The 19,728-nt window shown below is 40.9% G+C and overlaps 1 protein-coding gene across 2 annotated transcripts in view; it reads right to left on the bottom strand.

Moving 5' to 3' along the window:
- Nucleotides 1-973: 973 nt before the first annotated feature.
- Nucleotides 974-19,728, bottom strand: part of gpsm1b (G protein signaling modulator 1b) — a 38,541-nt gene continuing 19,786 nt past the window's right edge. For both annotated transcript variants that reach the window (XM_010877993.5, XM_034297069.1), the window contains exons 3-14: nucleotides 17,297-17,432; nucleotides 16,890-17,032; nucleotides 15,552-15,675; nucleotides 15,134-15,249; nucleotides 14,763-14,918; nucleotides 13,158-13,266; nucleotides 12,924-13,038; nucleotides 8,359-8,429; nucleotides 7,624-7,788; nucleotides 3,846-3,999; nucleotides 3,119-3,324; nucleotides 974-2,896 (exon numbers count right to left, since the gene is read on the bottom strand). In XM_010877993.5, the coding sequence (XP_010876295.1) occupies nucleotides 2,699-2,896; nucleotides 3,119-3,324; nucleotides 3,846-3,999; nucleotides 7,624-7,788; nucleotides 8,359-8,429; nucleotides 12,924-13,038; nucleotides 13,158-13,266; nucleotides 14,763-14,918; nucleotides 15,134-15,249; nucleotides 15,552-15,675; nucleotides 16,890-17,032; nucleotides 17,297-17,432 (1,693 nt within the window). In that variant the 3' untranslated portion in view covers nucleotides 974-2,698. The remainder of the gene's footprint in view (nucleotides 2,897-3,118; nucleotides 3,325-3,845; nucleotides 4,000-7,623; nucleotides 7,789-8,358; nucleotides 8,430-12,923; nucleotides 13,039-13,157; nucleotides 13,267-14,762; nucleotides 14,919-15,133; nucleotides 15,250-15,551; nucleotides 15,676-16,889; nucleotides 17,033-17,296; nucleotides 17,433-19,728) is intronic.

Below are 19,728 nucleotides of genomic sequence, written 5' to 3'. Positions count from 1 at the left end.
GTGCAGCACTGACTGCTCAGACACCAGTGCATTCTGGGAAAAGTGTTAGAGTGAGGGAGGGCAAGACAGAAGTGGGTGGGGGAGGTTGGGGTTTGTTTGCAATGTGCCTGCAAATGTTTCTAAGGATTAAATCTTGTAGCATTGTGTGTTGTGTGTGTTTTTGTTTGTGTTCGAGCTTCAGCAGCTCCTTGCATTTTATTTTAAACGCTGTTTCCTTGATAAGACGATGTATCACATGGAAGTGAGAGGGCTAGTAAACTTGCGAGAGACCAATCTAATGAGGAAATCTGATTATCAGCTAACTGCAGATTGAAACCCAAGTACTTTCTTGAATTGACTTTGAGGTATGTTTGTGGTTGTTTGATGAAAACAAGGAAAGCGTAACACAACCCAACACGTTTTTTAACTAGTTTTTCAGTAAAGCAGTTTCCGTTCTATTAAATTATCCAGACATTTTAAATGTACTGAATAGTCCTGGTTCCTTTAATACAGATGGAATCAGAAGTGCAGAGGAATGTATTTCTATTCCCATGGTGAGCCTCTCTATGACATCATTTGAGGAGTGGCTGTTTATGTACAGCAATTTTCAAAGGGGATCTGATCCTGTAACAATATAAGAGCAATAATGCTTCCGTGTTTTTGCAGTTAAACTTGTTCCCAGACTCTTTCAGCCGCAATAGCCTAGGGAGAAGGCTGTTTTACAATACATCGGAAAAAAAACAACAATGTGCAAAGGTGAACCACATCTCCAGCTGAATAAAGACCACTGCCTTTCTTTCCATGCGTCACTGTTCTGTAGACTCCTATGATCACCAATTTGATGATCAGTTTACTGTGCCCTCACCAACCAGGAACAAGCCAATTATTCATTGGATATCTAAAAGCTTGTCCATCAACAATAGTTCTTCAATTGAATATGGGTGTAATAAAAGGCATTCACAACAATTTGGATAATACTACAGTTGAATCATTGTCCCTTGATTGAATGCAGACTTTATTTTGGTGACGTGTTGACATGACAAGAGTTAAATCAATATTGTATTAAAAGCCGGGTGGGACATGATGTCCTTAAATGGAACATAAATACAAAAATATGTGCATATGACAGTAACAAACAGAATTGTACCATAAGTCTGGACCTAGGTATGAGAATAGAGAACATTTTATAATTTATTTCTTTTGGAAAACAGTGGGGACATAGACCTTAATTACAAAAATTAAAAGAATAATAATTTCAATTGTTTAATTTATTAATCAGATGAAAAACCACACAGGGTAAATTCAAGACCTGCCATGGATTGTGGACACGATACTTGAGGTTACAATCAAGAGCACCATGCTAACATCTACAAATGGAGTCCCAAAGAACTGCAACCAAAATATACATTTTGGATAATCAGTTAGGCAACATGTATCAACAATTTCGTTCATTTAGATCCTACTACAAGCATATATATATTTATTTTTTAATTCTCCAGTCTGTACCTATCTTTGGTCCACTGGGTCTGCTACAGTAGAACTCAAAATTTAAATACACATCAGGCACTAAAATTCTTTGCAAATACACTAACCTTTACAAAATAATCTGCAAAAAATCTGCAATATAGGTATACTGTACAGATTATAGCTGGTAACTGAAATAAAAAAATATTAAAAACATTAGACAATGCGCACAAGATTACATCCTCAACCTTCCACTATTAATGATTTACAATTTCAAACTGGGTACACAGGAATGCTGTAGTATACATGTTTCACCACAAAGAGGCAGTATAACAAAATTAGACAAGAAACTGTTCTGGAATTGGAGCAGGTGATATCTACAAAACTGCATTGTGTGCCTGTACTGTTGTGCTGTCATAAAACATCCCCTAACCATTAGAATGTCCTCTCTTAGGTCATTGGTCAGTCACAATTTGATGGCACTGTGAGGGCTTTAACACTCGACATTTGTTGACTGAAAAGAGTAGACTAATAACTAAATCAACACTATTGGCACTTTCATGGTCTAACTGAAGTGATGCACCTTGATTCAAGTTTGATTTCAACTACTTACTGTCTCCCTTAAATATGAAAAGGATCGTTGAGAAATGGATCAATTCATTTTTGATAACCTGGCTTTTTTTTACTAGAGGCTATTAACTGAACAACTTGAACAACATGTTGGTTTTATTATCACTCATGTCGTCTCTAGATGTTGTCTAACACTGAATGCAATTTCACCACTGCAAACTGTAGCTAATACTCTTCTTGAACCAATAATATCAGCAGCATTTAATGTCACACCCAAATCAAATACCACTATATCATGCGCTTCCAAATTATAGACACCTGAAATTTGAGTATACAATCTGAGGAAAACTGGTTAAGGCAGTTGATGGGGAATTATATTTCTGTTATGTCCTGTTGGCATGTCAAACCCCCTCGAGGAAAAACTAAATCAAGCCTTCATTCATGTCAATATTGTATAATATAAATTCATTCTTTACCAGATTTACACATCTTTCGCCACTAAACAGATTCACAACATCTGAAAGGGTGCCGCCTATTGCACATGGGGCTCGATTGTTACATCACGCTTAATTTCAACCCTTCCCAGATCTCAAGTGGGGGCCAGTTTCCCCCCTACATCTTTTTCTTTGCCATTGATTTCCACCTTCTACGACATGGAATCCACCAAGGGCGCGTGCTTGGGCCCCTAGCTGGAGTCTCCAGAGGGCGGTTCTGGATCAGAATCAGGGCCGTCCTGTTCGTCTGATGGGAGGTGCACCCGCTGCTCGTCCATGCGCTTGGCCTGTACCCTTTGAATTAGACTGAAGAAGTCCTCGTCGGGCACCGTGGGGGCCCGGGGCCCCCCTTCTGGAGGGGAGCACCGCTGGTCATCAATCCTGGAGGACTGGAGGCAGACAAGGAGAACGAGATAAAATAAATTACGGGGGGAGTAGACAACAGCAAGGAATCCTGCATTTTATAAATCCTGTATAACCCAATATGTGCACAAACATTGCTGTATTCCACCTTAAACTTGCACTGGTTTAGGCCAAATGGACACTTAGCTCAAATGTTGGAGTTGAGGGTATCAGCACAGAGATGTTGAGACCGTGAGGTGTGGTCCTACCTGGCACTTGATGAGCATGTTAAAGAAGTCATCGCTGGGCTCCTGGGGGTCTGCGTCAACACACAGGTGGCCTAGGTTGTTGTGGGTGATCCGGAGGCCGGGCAGGTTGCTAACACTGACACGCTGGTCGTCTAGGCGCCGGCTCTGGGAGCTGACGATCAGGTCAAACAGCTCCTCTGTCTGGGGTGAGGTGATGAGTGCCGAGTCTGAGGAATAAAAGACAGGATTCTTTTTATCTACTTCTCTTTTATTTAACTGGTTTTCTGCTGCAATTTCATGATATCCAATTTGTGATTAAGGCTGTGCTTCATTGCTGCAACGCCCAGCGGACTCGAGGCTGTCGATGTCGAGATACGTGTTATCCAAAGCAAATCCGATGCCATTCTGTTACACACTGTTCGCTCAATCAAGAAGTCTAGACTAGAATCCTTACACTCCAAAAGGAATGCACTCTCTGGTCACAAGAATGCATCAAAAGAGTCGCTAAAGCACAACAAGGCACAGCAACCAAAGTAGATTCCTAACTCCCCAAACCAACCAAACACGAGACCACAAGACTAATACACATTTTACATTAAAAGAAATGGACTATATATGTCCAGCAATGAGTGCCTTTAGTTATTTATGCATTCATGTATAAGACAGTTGATGGAGGTAATTAAAGTCCTAAGTAGAGTGAAAGTCCCAATATTTCCCAGATTTAGAACACCATCACACACTAACCTACCTAGCATTTCATTGAGAGAGACAGCCCCTCCATTCTTGCCATTTTCTCCATTTTGGTCGTCAAGATGGCAGCGCTGGTCATCCATGCGGCTGCTTTGGAACTTGCTGAGGAGATCGAAGAAGCAGTCCTCATCTGAGGGGTCACGACCCAACTTCTGAAAGAGTGAATGCAAAGTTATATAACAAGGGTCACAGCACAACCCTGGATAGTGCTGAACCAATCTGCTATTATGTATACTGTTTCATTGAGCTTGTTCCAATGTTCAGTATACTTGTGGTCAGGCCATCAACCATAGCACAGCATCCCCGTATGTTAGTTAACACCCTTTCCTCCATAGTTTTCTCTGAGTATAAATTTTTCTGTACTGTGGAGGAATCAGTGTGTGATCCTGCCTTTATGTTGATGATAATACCATGGCCAGGTAATGGTTTGGTATTAAAGAGGTTGAGCAGAGATCAGGGAGACATCCCAGATCAATAATGTCTAATGCTCTAATTATCTTAACCAAATTGGGCTACACTTCAAACATTTGCTTTGCTGCCTGTTGTAAAAGCATTTAATTGCTACAAAATGTGACTGTCCGAGCAAGAAAGATGTAGGCTAGAATAGACATTTACGCTAACATTAAAGAAACTATACCAAGCAACACTGTCATCCAACAAGTAATGAACTGAGTTCTGTGAATTGTCTGACCATGAAAGCACCCGTTTTGCCTATATATTTCTTAGTTTCACACACTTTACACAAAAAATTAAAGTACACATCCCTCCCTTGTTCTATCTTCCCTTTTATAATAATTTCTCTCATTCCTTCCAGCTTCTCCTCTATCCCTTCTCCCCCAGCTCTCTAAACTCTCACTCTCCTTCCAATCCCTCTTTTCTCTTCCTCCTCAGTCACCAGCCCGGCTCTCTCCCCCTCCCCCTCGTCTTCCGTCGATCTCCCCCTCGTCTTCCATCGATCTCCCTCTCGTCTGTAGGTCATCAAGTCCTAATTGGAGTTCGGCCTCTCTCTTTCCCACTGTAGAAAAAATAACTTCTCAAATTATGAGGAGAGATCTTTCTTAGAAAGGCACATAGTTATCCATGACGAAGGCGGGCAGATGAGGGCATAGCGCTAGGAAGACGTTTTGAATAAGGAGGTGCTGATAATAGTTGAGCATGTGGTGGTATTGAACAGATATTCACACACATCGATGCGGGACTAAAACTAAGTGCATTTTGCCATCTTGACAAGGGCCGCTGAGGCATGGTCAGAGCAGTCTTCCGGGTCTTGGCTGGGTTGCATGCCAACACAGCAGAGACATCCAGCCACCAACCTGTATTCAGAAGAAAACTCTGAGCACTGCCAAAACATAGTTACCAGACACATAATGGAAAATCTCAATCAATAACTCTGTAATTTTTTTCTATAATGTATAGAAGCGAAACATTCACCGAGATCTCTAATAATATGTACACATTCATTAAAATGCGTGAATATTATTCTGACTCCCTTCTCCCCATGCCTCCCCCATCCCCCCATGCCTCCCCCATCCCCCCATGCCTCCCCCATCCCCCCATGCCTCCCCCATCCCCCCCATGCCTCCCCCTTCTCCCCCTGCCTCCCCCTTCTCCCCCTGCCTCCCCCTGCCTCCCCCTGCCTCCCCCTGCCTCCCCTGTCTCTGATTGTTCTCCTTATGCTTTTGTCTCGGTTCTCCACATGCCTCTCTGTTTTCACTTGTTCTCCTTATGTCTTTCTGTCTCTGTTCTCCACATGCCTCTCGGTCTACATCTGTTCTCCTGGGACTCTGTCTGTCTGGATCTATCTTGTCCATTATTCATTTAGGGCTAAGGGAAGTGAGTGAGTGAGGGAGAGAGAGTTGGGTGGAAAAGAGAGAGAGGTGGAAAGTGATGGTGTAAAGGGCTATATTTTCTACCGTTATGATGTAAAGAACTACTATGTCATGAAGACAGAAACATGAAGGGAGGAGAGGAGCAGATATATAAGAATAAAACAAGAACCAACAAGGTGGAGATCATGCAGATTCGAGTAAAAAAACGTAACTACGCCAGTCAGAAATACAGTTAAACACAGGTTTGGCTGTGTCTTGTTGGGTATTGCCCTGCTAAAAGGTCGACTCCGATCCTAGTGTCTGGTGTAAAGGAGACTGAAGCAGTTCCGATCATACCATGATGCAACCACCACAAATCAGATTTTTATGTGATGCTGTTTTCACATTAAAAAAACTAAATATAATCCTACTGTGCAAGATTTTAGAATGGAGTCTCAAACTTTAAGGAGATGGGCCTAATTTACTCCCACCTTGTGGAAGTCAGTTGAATTACAGCGAGTGTAGATCGCATTCAAACCAACTCTTCTCTTTTAACACACACATATATAAACTCACTGGTTGACCACCTAACAATATACACTATATTATTATATAACACTATATTTTGGATATTTTAAATAGACAAAAAGGTTGGATAGCCAACAAGAGCGGCTCATGAACTGATTGACATTCAGATGCAAACATTGACCAATCAGAACAGCTACTTTGTCCAAGATCCAAATCAGTTGTAAACACATCCAACATAGCCGGTCACATAGTCAAGTGTCTGTTATTAGAAATCATTCAGCTAATGTCTCATAATAAAGCAACATGACACAACGGTAGTTTTACACCATAAAAACAACAAAAAAACAACAACATGTAAATACATTTTTCGATTCAAAGTATCAACAAGAAATCGTTGCGGCATTGAACGGCAAATCGCTTTGTCTAGACCACTGACTTGGAAGGTGTATAAACTCGCTGACAATGTTTTTTTCCTGGTAACTAACATGGCACTCTGCATTGAGCAAGTGTCATTGCTGTTGATAGAGGAATTGTTTCGTTGCAAATATGAGATGTTTTTATGAAGGACAAGACTTCATATCCCACCACTCATGCCACTCTGATACAGACTGAGCAATATACCATCTACAGAGATTAGTAACTACATAAAAAAAAAAAATTTACTTTAGATGGACCTCAATTAGGTATTTTTATAATCTACTCATAATACTATAATATTATATAATACATTGGTGTAACATTTGGCCAAATTATTAGTAACAAGCATTTCGTTCATCCCTTGGCAATATCACTTACAACACTATTCCTTTCCCCAATGTGATGTAAATCTTTCACAAAAGGTGCAAGAAAGCAAGAACCAAACAATTCAGAAATCTCTTCCTGATTACCAGTGCTGGTGCTAACCAGATTTATGACGTTTTAGCCATCAGGTTAGCTTTTATTGATTACTTAAAAGGCTACCATATCTAAAATGCAGAGAGGAAACTGAAGCTGGAGTCGGTAGATAATGCCTTTCAGTGGAACCCTTTGATACTAGATGGAAAGTACGAGATTTAATTAAGGCTTTAGGAGAATCCTGTAAGGAAAAACAAGCTACTCAAAGGCGCTAAGGCTAATATCAGCTAAAGTTAACACTTCAAATTAATCACATCTGAGCCCATTAAAGAACTAGGTTACACATGAAAACCAGTGTTATTATTAATGGACCTGATGAGACTCACAGATCTAACTTCCTCTGGTATTCTACACCAAGTTAAAAAGGTAAATAAATTAAATTAATGCAACTAATAGGGGCATGTTATTAATAGGCAGAGACATAACAAGAAAACTTGTAATTATGAGTGCTAGAAGAAAAAAAAAAGATAGATATACTCCGATAAAAATAAGTTGTGTGAATTGCTAAATATCTTTCAGTGTTAAAATTCCCATATAGATACTCACTGGAAGCGGCACTTGAACAGTGATGTCATCAGTGTCCACAGTAGAATTCAACCACTGCCTTTCATCTAAGGACTGGCTGTTGGGGTAGCCTTTCCCTCTGCCTGGCTGAGACTGTTGATTCTTCCATCTCCGGGATATACTGTCCAAATCATGGCTGTCTCCATTCTCCAGGAAAAGTAAAACCATTTGATTTTCATTCATTTAAAATGTCTAACATTTACAGTTAATGAATTACATTTCTTGGTATTATTTTTTATCCCCATTTATTGCCGTTATCCCTAAACCAAATTTGCATCTCTGGGCACATTTCAACAGCTCCCAATGGATTTGGCATAGCTTCTTCCATGGCATCCATGCCAAGCCAATCCGCAGATCAACCCTTGGGAGGGCACGCTCACACATCTGACGACCTCAGCTAGCTTTGCACGTGCCCAAGCAACCAGAGGAAGTTGCCAGAGCGATGCCTCTCCCCTCCCAGGGCTATGCATGGCTAATTTGCATCACCTGAGTGGTTTCCCAGCCACTTGTCAGCTAGCAAACCTAAACTGTTGTGGTCAGCTGGGTGCTATGAAAGTGCAACTGCTGTGGTACCAAAGTGGCACTGTTGGTTACATTTGTGAGTTGCAATTTTATATCAAAAATAAAATACAACATTATAAGATGTGTGAAAGAAACATGCCAGTGTAATTATAGGCGAAAAACAAAACCTTATTTACTAAATTATTCAGTCTTTACCTTATCTGATGAGTATTTCCATAGCTCCACACTGTCCATGCTGTTTCTTTTAGTGAATTTGGGCCTGGCTCCTAGAACCAAGAAAAAAAATATATCAGTGGAGATTAAAGTCTAAAGAATTTACCTTGAGTTTGACAGTACCAGGCACAGGCATCTTCAGTGATGCGCAAAATAATAGCAAAAACTGCCATTTCGGGGCATATTGTCAACTCTAAATGTTCTCAGATCTTCAATCAAAAGCCAATAATGAATCAACGGAAGGAGCGTCTAGTTAACACAAAATGTTTATATTTACTTAATGAACAAACATACTCAACACCAAAAAAACAAAAATCCACAGTTTCCCATACAGGTCAGATTGCTCATTCCCATGAACTCGGTTTGCGCTAAATGCAGCATGCGTGGTTTCCCATGGGTGTGCTGTGATCTGGTGATGCGTGGTGAGGATGAGGTTCAGTCAGACAGCTAGGAAAACACTGGTGAAGGAGCCCTTTACTCTCCAGCGAGAGGGCATTTACAGAGACACAGAGGACACAGAACAGCTGGATGTAAGAGATGAGACTGCACGTCCACTTTGGCAGTCCACATCTCATGCTCGTACTATCTGCCTATCGTTTTGTTAAAGGGTACTTGAAAGACACAAACCAAGACACCTTATTTGTTTATATTGGTAGATCTACAGCAATATTGGAATACATTAGCAACTGCTGCTTGCCCAACCAGCTAGCTAAAAATGGATTCGAATTATTCAGAACGATTATGTTCTTGTATCATGATTTGAACATTGAATTTGAAACATGCGTCTGGGGCCTTGACACTAACCAAATAACCCTGTGGGAATCGAACCCACAAAACAGGCATTGCAAGCACCATGTAATAAAGTGTGCAATACATTTCCTCTTCCACAATCTTATCAGCGTTGTCACCAGGACCCACTTAATCTATGTTTTACTGGTCTTGCTCAACACACAATGCCAGACTCACTGGTACAAACTTATTTTAGTTCTTTATATATATGATGAAAACAGTATGATGTTGTATGCATTTGAATTTCTGTTGTATACACTCACCTAAAGGATTATTAGGAACACCATACTAATACTGTGTTTGACCCCCTTTCGCCTTCAGAACTGCCTTAATTCTACGTGGCATTGATTCAACAATGTGCTGAAAGCATTCTTTAGAAATGTTGGCCCATATTGATAGGATAGCATCTTGCAGTTGATGGAGATTTGTGGGATGCACATCCAGGGCACGAAGCTCCCGTTCCACCACATCCCAAAGATGCTCTATTGGGTTGAGATCTGGTGACTGCGGGGGGCATTTCAGTACAGTGAACTCATTGTCATGTTCAAGAAACCAATTTGAAATTATTCAAGCTTTATCCTGCTGGAAGTAGCCATCAGAGGATGGGTACATGGTGGTCATAAAGGGATGGACATGGTCAGAAACAATGCTCAGGTAGGCCGTGGCATTTAAACGATGCCTAATTGGCACTAAGGGGCCTAAAGTGTGCCAAGAAAACATCCCCCACACCATTACACCACCACCACCAGCCTGCACAGTGGTAACAAGGCATGATGGATCCATGTTCTCATTCTGTTTACGCCAAATTCTGACTCTACCATCTGAATGTCTCAACAGAAATCGAGACTCATCAGACCAGGCAACATTCTTCCAGTCTTCAACTCTCCAATTTTGGTGAGCTCGTGCAAATTGTAGCCTCTTTTTCCTATTTGTAGTGGAGATGAGTGGTACCCGGTGGGGTCTTCTGCTGTTGTAGCCCATCCGCCTCAAGGTTGTGCGTGTTGTGGCTTCACAAATGCTTTGCTGCATACCTCGGTTGTAACAAGTGGTTATTTCAGTCAAAGTTGCTCTTCTATCAGCTTGAATCAGTCGGCCCATTCTCCTCTGACCTCTAGCATCAACAAGGCATTTTTGCCCACAGGACTGCCGCATACTGGATATTTTTCCCTTTTCACACCATTCTTTGTAAACCCTAGAAATGGTTTTGCGTGAAAATCTCAGTAACTGAGCAGATTGTGAAATACTCAGACCGGCCCGTCTGGCACCAACAACCATGCCACGCTCAAAATTGCTTAAATCACCTTTCTTTCCCATTCTGACATTCAGTTTGGAGTTCAGGGAATTGTCTTGACCAGGACCACACCCCTAAATGCATTGAAGCAACTGCCATGTGATTGGTTGATTAGATAATTGCATTAATGAGAAATTTAACAGGTGTTCCTAATAATCCTTTAGGTGAGTGTATTTTGTCCATATAGTATTCATCCTCAATTACCTGGTTAAATTACAGTGAAGAAATAAAATAAACTGACTTTCTGTTCTGTCCTGTCCTTTTCTTTCAATGTGTTTGCTGTGAGATTCATGTGGCCAGGGCTCAGGAACCAACTAAACAGCCTGTACAGTGAAGGCCTGCTGTTCCAAACAGACGCTCCCTGTTCCAAATAAACATTCAGTACGTCCTCTCCATACAGAAAGCAGGCCTGAGTACACCTGACTCACCCGTTCCTCCCAAACCTGGGCGCAATGGAAGATGCAATGCTCTGGAATGACCTCAAACAATGACAACATCCACTTCAATCCATCTATCAATCTCCATCAGATGTCTCACGTGGCTTCTCAGCTCACCTGTCATAGCCTAAAAAAAAGACGTCCTCTAGGAATACCCAGTGCATTGCCCGACTATTTGTTAACAAGGTATTACAATGAGAAATCGGTCAGACGAAGAATTTGGAAATACACTTAACTCATACGCTTAGTACTGCACATGTTGACTTGTACAGCAGTTACCATATGTACAGCAGTACAATATTAAGTAGCACACATTTATGAAGTGCATCTCGGTCTAGGGGAAACATTAACTGTGCATATTCCTTGGTAAAACACACCTCTCCGTCATTTGATTTGGATTGATTAAATCCGACCTTAGAATGATGGGGCTGAAACGATGACTCTATAATATAGATAACCGTACTTCTACTGAAGTCCTGGGAGGGTCATGCATAATGCATTCACTAAGACTATGCCTGGCTCTAGAGATGCATTATCAGCACCATTCTGTTGACACAAGCACAATGATACATCACTATGCATACATCATCTAAGCCTAGGGCTGTGAGATATTTGCAGAATAATCCATCCGAGCATTGCAAAACTCTTCAATGATTACAAAAAAAATATTAAACTGCTTATACCATAAAACAGTAGCCTGCTAAAGTATTCATTCAAACTTTCTACTATTGTTAACAGATCCTTAGCCAAAAAGAAGTCTATGCATCCAAAACCATTCAAAATGTTTTGATAAAGTCATTGTCTTACCTCTTTCACTAGCTGCAGACATTTAAAATGTTGATTTAATTCTTATTATTCTATTCTTATTATTCTATAGTTTTATTCAATTTGCCGCATCCAGTAAATATCCTGCTAGGAACCCATCTTGGGTCCTGCATCCCTCTCGGTCTCAACCCGGGGTTTGGGTGGAGATGTGTTGTGATGTTTTCTTTGAGTTCTTTATGTGAGAGAGCGTGTGCCCAGGGTTGTGTGAGGGCGTGGTGTGGTGAGGAACAGGACCGGATTACCAGACCAGGATGCAGGGGCCCCCTGGATAGCATATGAACACCTCATAACAAATGTCAAAATGCAGACAATTGCAGACGCGGACCAATTTCCTAAGGCCCATTATTATCAAAATAACCCTCATCTTCAACCTCATACGTTTCTTATCCACATTGGGAGGACAAAAACTGGACAAACCAGTGTTTATAGGGGAAACTAATTGTTATCCCAATAAAACACCAGTGGTTATCATTTAGACCTGGGTTGAAATACATTTTACATTAAGGATATTTAGCATTTTACCCAGAAGGGACTTAGTGTAGTTAGTACATTTTCATAATTGCGCATTTCAGTATCTATTAATGAAAACTCCTTTGGTAACCATAACATTTTTAAAGTTGTGTTAACTAATAAACTGGTCATTTATAAACCATTTACCATTCACCAATCAAGTGTTTTTACATCTCCTAAAGTCAGTCCTCTTCATTTACTTTCTAAATACATTGTTTTGAGTGACATTGTCTTGAGTAATGATATTAACATTGGCAAACAATCCAGCAGTACCTTGGAAATTAAGCACAAGGCTTAATATATACACAAGCTTAAAATCTAAATAATTGTCTCAAATAAAATTTGGAGACTGTGTGAATGTATGTGTATATCTTAAAATCATTCCCAACTTTCAGCTTGCAAATATGTGAAAATAACTGATATTTTGAAATCCTATTTCAACCCAGATGTGCATCACAACTGTAATTTGGTTTTGATATATTTAAAAGCCAAAACTCCTGAGCCAGAGAACGTCACACACCAAGTGTTAGAGACGGGACTTAAACAACTGTCGCCAGGGGCACGTGCAGCCAGGAGGTGGAAGCATTGGCCGCGTTATTCCAGACTTTGGCCCGGTCATAATTTCTAGTGCAGGTCTTCCTCTCACAGTGAAAATACAAATTCAAGGTGGAACCATAGAAGGAAATCTCTCTCACCTTGCACCTCAAACTCTGACCCGCATGGGGAAAGGTCACTCTCGTTGACCCCCAGAGCCTCCATCAGCTGCTCTACATTCATCCTGGCTGTCAACTCACCGTTCCGGTCTCCAATCTGGGAGTACGAGCAGAGAAATGGAAGAACAGAGATAGGTAAATGTCATTGACTACTCTTCAATGAGATGTATTCTTCACAGTAATACAACTCAGAAAGGAGAGCAGCTTCCAGGATACCTCTCTGGAGATTTCTAGGTGTTTGCGGGCATAGTGTAGGGCCTGACGATGGTTCCCTAAAGACACAAAGGCATTTCCCAGACTCCAGCAAGCACGGCCCTCTCCAACCCTATCAACACATAAGCAGTGAAGTTAGAAACAAGTTTTTCCTGTATGTTTGACGATATTGTCACTGAGGTTAATTACAATAATCCAAAAGTAGACCAATGACTATAAATCTGGTTCCAGGGGAATGGTTCCATTCAGTCAGCCAATCAGGGGTGTTAATATATTTAAAACAACAGCATGTTAAGGTCCAAATGAGGCTCAGTCAAATAAATTATGCAAAAATAAGTGATTAAAAAAGCCAACTTAGTGGGGTCTGGCGGGGACATTGACTCAAGATATTATTTTTATAAAACATGCTCTGGGTTTTAAAAGACGTGCTGTGGTTATAAAAGACGTGATTTTTATTTTAGATTGAGTGGACTGGATAAACCTGGCGGTGCTCTCCCAACTAGTAAAACGAGAGCACATTTTATAAAACAAGAGCACGTTTTACTAGAAAATACCAACATAACCTCAGAGCTCAATGTAACATAGTGTACGTATATCTCCGATAGCTGAATGACGATAGGGTTGACTGTGTCGCACAACTACAACTCATTTGGGTGCTTTCTGTTAAACAGGCTACTGCACGCATAACCTCCCTGTGCACAAACATAGCACAATAAAAGCACATATGGAATTTCAGAAATTGTCTCAACTCCCCGCCAGATCTGCCAAGGTCATTTCTTTCTCAACTCACAAGGAAAGTAAGCCCATTTTTATTATCCATTGCAGTTGCTATGGACAACAGTCAGGTGAAACAATGTGGCAACTTCACTGCACTGTTCAAACCAAACAAGGAGAAACATATGGGGAGAGATTAATGCTGAAAGCACCTGTCTTAAACCAACTGCAATGTGTAGCAAATGTGAATTATTAAGCATATTTTCTATATGTATATCATGAGAACATTTCTTTTATAAAAATAGAATCTGTAATTGTTATATTATATCACATATTATCACACAGATCTGAGATCTGTGGCCAACATGCACAATCCACAACGGCGTACATTATCAATAAGCCATTAGTGACTGCATACATTTCAGTACCTATAGTTCTTTATCATGTATTTTAGTTACAGTTAGAGGGGGGGAATAATGAGTCCATTTCGAAGCTGGGGGTTATTAAATGACAACGATGAAAGCCAGATGGGAAATGTAGACAGGACAAGGGTCCACACCCCTAATTTTACAACAAATGCCATGGGCTCTTTAGTCACCATGGAGACTCAAGACACCCATTAAACACACGATAAGTAAGATGGCACCCTAAGCAGGGCAATATCCCATTTCCATTGACACTAGGATTTCATCTTCAGTCCGAAGGGAACTCTCGAAGGCATTTGATATCGTGACCAGGAATCTGCTGTCGGAGTTACTGAGGAAGTTTGGCAATATCATTCAATTGTTCCACACAGGACTGATGCAGAATGTACCGTGTAGCCACCAAAACATATACTATAAATATGGTCATAATCAGGTACAGCGGACAACCATATGCACGCTAAATGTGTACCTGTCAGTGAGCTCCTGGGCAATAAGGAGGTGTTTAAGGTGGTAGTCTATGGCTCTCTCGTACTGCTGCAGTAAAGTATAGGTGTTTCCCAGGCTGTAACATGCTTGGGCCTCCATTACCTGGTCCTTTAACTGACGGGACAGCTGCAGTGTTTTCCTGGGTAGAAGAGTTTGTTACTATCTTACACAAAATAAATTAAAAATTAAAAAATATTACATTTATTATAAATAAATCAAACATTATTTCGATCTAAAAAAAGTTTATACTATGTACTGAATACATCCAGATAATTCAGCCTAGGATACCACATAGCATTCTGAGCTCAGTTTGACATCATGTCCTGTAGGTGTCAGTGTGTAGTCTCTGTTCACCTGTAATACTCTGTTGCAGTGTTGAACTGGCCTAGGAATATCAGAGCGTTGCCAAGGTTACTGTAAGCTCTACGTTCGGCTGCCTTGTCACCAAACTCCTTTGCAATGGAGAGTCTCTGTGAACAAACAAACGTACATATACTTTCTTGTGGGCCAACTGTATGTGTCTATCCTGCTGCTCTTGACCATTTACCCTAAACACAAAACATACTATGATGTTTTGTAAGTATGTAATTCACGTCACACTGAGGATATTCAATGTCAATCAAGGCATGTGTTTAAGTGTTTTCACCCAGGAGAAAAATGGTCTAGTGCAAAAACAACATACAATTAATGACAATATTGTATGTCACAATTTTGCATGCTACTTTGTACCTTTTTCCCAGTACACAGATGTTAAATACCATCCATATCTTACTTGTCTGTGGAATTTTATGGCCTCCACAAAATTTCCCAGCAGGTAGTGGGTGTTGCCTAGGTTACCAAAGGCCCTCCCCTGAGCAGCTCTATCGCCCAGCTCTTTGACCAGACACAGATTCATCCTGTAGAAGAGACTTGAGTTAATGTATGCTGTCCTATTTGTGTTTTACATAAATTCAACAAATGGTTTTTTTTGTCTCAGATTCATATTAACATTCCATATCTTGAATGTGTACTTTTTGTACAATGTATAAAGTACAGCACTTCAGTAGTTATGAAAGCGTGATGCAGGCAACCGCACCTGTCAGCATGTTGTCATATAAAACAGAAGTGAGCCTCTCAGTGTGTCCACTGAGGACTGTGTACAACAGTAACTGTAAAGACAATTCACCTTAATCCCTCTCCTCCACAGACTGATTAAAGTGGTGTTAATTGACAGACAGAGGGATTTTGAAGGAGCAAATAGCCCAGTGGGAGACGCGTGTGTGTGTGTGTGTGTGTGTGTGTGTGTATATATATATAAAACCAATTAGTATCTGGTGTGAACACCATTTGCCTCACAACACATCTCCTTCGCGTAGAGTTGATCAGGTTGTTGATTGTGGCCTGTGGAATGTTGGTCCACTCCTCTTCAATGGCTGTGCGAAGTCGCTGGATATTGGCAGGACCTGGAACACGCTGTCATATACGCCGATCCAGAGCATCTCAAACATGTTCGATGGGTGACATGTCCGGTGAGTATGCTGGCCATGCAAGAACTGGGATGTTTTCAGCTTCCAGGAATTGTGTACAGATCCTTGCAACATGGGTCCGGGCATTATCATGCTGCAACATGAGGTGATGGTCGTGGATGAATGGCACAACAATGGGCCTCAGGATCTCGTCACTGTATCTCTGTGCATTCAAAATGCCATCAATAAAATGCACCTGTGTTCATTGTCCATAACACACACCTGCCCATACCACAACCCCACCGCCACCATGGGCAAACCGCTCACCCACACGACGCCATCTGCCCTGTGCAGTGAAAACCAGGATTCATCCGTGAAGAGAACACCTCTCCAAAGTGCCAGACGCCATCGAATGTGAGCATTAGCCCACTCAAGTCGGTTATGACGACGAACTGCAGTCAATATTTGAGAGAAATAGGCTTTTTGTGTACATATAAAAATTCAGCTCATGATAAATGGGGGCAAAAAAAAGTGTTGCATTTATAATTTTGTTCAGTTTATATACAGTGTGTGTGTGTGTGTGTATGTGCACCTACATGCAAGCTTGTGTTTGGAGTATATAGGCATGGGTACAAGGGAGTGAACATTAACGCCACCACACTTACTCGTAGAGGCCAGTAGCCCTTTGCAGTGTATCCCTGACATCTGGCGGGAGGTCTCCAGGGTCCTGGGTGCAGCCCCACAGCTGCTGCCTACCCTTGGCATGGAACACATTCCCTATATTATACAGAGCCCTGGCCTCTCCCACCTTTGTCAGACAGAAAAAAAAAAAAGGGAGAAAAACTAGCAACTTCAGAACACAAGTAGAGACATTTTCAAACAAAAGCATAGACCACAGTCAATTGTTGGTTCTAAAACATCACAATGTTTTTGTAAGATCGGATCAAAAGGTACTAAAATCCAACCCTCCCATTGTGATCCCAATGTGGTTTGAAGTGACTGTGTGTGTGTGTGTGTGTGTGTGTGTGTGTGTGTGTGTGTGTGTGTGTGTGTGTGTGTGTGTGTACACTACCTTGTCCCCCTGCTCTTGGGAGATGTCCAGGTGTCTCTGACAGCACACTGCTGCCTCATCAAAGCGCCCTAGAACCTTCAGCGTGTTTCCAAGGTTACCACTGGCTTTCCCCTCCCCTATCCTGTCCCCGATTGTCCTGTGAATAGACACCACATCTCATTAACAGTCATGGTTTTGGGGTCATAATCAATGCCAGAGTCCAAGATCAGTTTCCACCACCTAGCCAAATCCATTGCTGTCATTTTCACGGAACATATCACATGCTTATTACGCTTATGCCTACGCTGAAAACACATTTGTACTGTAGCATTAGTTGATCAATGTGCTGAATGGAAGTGGAAGAATTTATTTATCAGATATTTTGAATTACCTATTTGGACTGGCTGCTACAAGTGGCATATGGTATTGGAATAAATGTCTCAAAAATGTAGAATTTGTGCTTCAGAACAAAACCATTTAATTATTGACTAATCCATGATCAGCATTGGCACAAAGAAGAGTTTCTGCTCAAGCATTCTCATTTTGACACCAAAATGAGTACTGATATGCATTGGGAAAGAGACAAATGTGAAAGTGTGTTAAGTTTGTTTAACAACACTGGAACCAGTGCCATTAATTCAGTATCTAGTTGGTCAGATTTCATGACAGTATAGCTCTATGCCATGCAGTAGTCAGGTTGGTGTCGACATTTGGGGTCCATGTTAAGGTTTACAGCATTATGAATGTTAACCAGTACCAGGACAGGCTGGCCAAAAGCCTGGATGACCGTACTAAGAGTTTGAAATGTGTTTGCAAGTTGATCTTACGGAAAGTCAATGACCCTATGCACACATCGAAATCCAGAATGAAATAATTAAATCAACCACTAAATAAATACTTTGTAAAGGCCATCTCACCTAAACAGCCCTAGTGATACTGACACCATTCTCAGAGACCCACCAGTCCATCCCTACTGTTGGCGCTTTGCTAATTTCATTAATTAACTGGTTAAGCGGTCCCTTCCTTAGGACAGATTACCGTTTGTCCTGCTGTTATTGTATTGTAACAAGGCAGCAGCCTCATGGGTTTTTGACTGCCACCCTAAAGGGCAACCAACTGGACACCTCTCTACTAGAGAAAGGCTTAGCCATCTGAGCTTAGCAAGAGCCTCACGTCAAAACGAAAAGTATCAAAGCCTGCCTATTTCTTCTAGGAGGGCATACATTCAGTACAATTTGCCATACAAAACAATGAATGATAACTAAACACAACAATTGGATGTGTGCGCATTGCAAACGCTTTGAACCGTGCTTGAAACAACCTATAGGATTTGCCTTGTCACCAGGTCAAAATGAACACCTCTTAAAAGCTGTGAACCCTTTTCGAAAAAGTCCAAAAAGTACCCCTATTGTGACCATATTTGAACCTTTTTAAAAAGATACAGGATGAAAGTTAATGGGTACACTTTAGTACCACATCCAAACTAAATAAATATTGTAGGTATGCTGCGTAAATGTGACATCTATCACAATAATGAACATTAAATGTCAAGAAGACAAGAACGTCAGGAAGACACCATCATTTAATATTACTGCATGTCAGCTGCATTAAAGAGAGCAACACTGGCAGCAGACTATACCCTGAAACGCTTTGGAGCTTTTCCTGGAACACTAAAATGTAGCCCAGGCAGGAGATAAGTGGCAGAGACAGAGGTCACGTTTATATATTTTAGTATATGTAGTAAATATTTTTACATAAAACTGCAGTGGACACCTTAGGCTAATTAGAATTTTGGGATGTTAGAGACTAACATCCTCTAACGTGCCTGGCAAAAACAATGTGTTTAATAATACCATTCATATATTATGTCCAGTCATATTCACATCAACACAACATTATCATAGGTCTACACATCAGGCTAGTTAGGCTATATACTTGTTACATGTCACCTAAATGTACTTCAGGTGGCAAGGTAATTAACTTAATTGTAATTAACTTCATTAGCAGCCAGTTGTGGTTGAACTCCTGTAATAAAGTAGCCTGATAACATTAAGGGAGCAAAACAGAATTTGTTTATTATGATTTGTGGTTAGCTAAGATAAATACAATATTGAGATCTATCCTTGTGGCTAACACAGACAGTGTCCCTCAAAGCATATATGCTTGAATGTAGGGGTTAGCTGTGAACATGGCATGCCCAGTTAAAGACATGAACATATTTGGGAGACAACTCAATACTATTAGAGACTGAAGGGAAATGGTAAATTACTTTCAAGAGATTGTTTTCTGTATCTCTGCAATCCTTTTATTGGTTGACTTGCACGTGTTTTTGAAACTCTATATTCCTCCTTATGGCTGGATACTGATGTGTACTGTATGTAAAGAAAACTAACCAGTAAACATAGGAAGTATCAGTATAGTGGAAAATTGTACTGGAAAAAATGAAAACCTTT

Source organism: Esox lucius, chromosome 14 (genome assembly GCF_011004845.1).
Source record: "Esox lucius isolate fEsoLuc1 chromosome 14, fEsoLuc1.pri, whole genome shotgun sequence".
NCBI classification, from domain to species: domain Eukaryota; kingdom Metazoa; phylum Chordata; class Actinopteri; order Esociformes; family Esocidae; genus Esox; species Esox lucius.
Note: the sequence above shows the minus strand (reverse complement) of the source record. Positions and strands in the feature narration are given on the sequence as shown.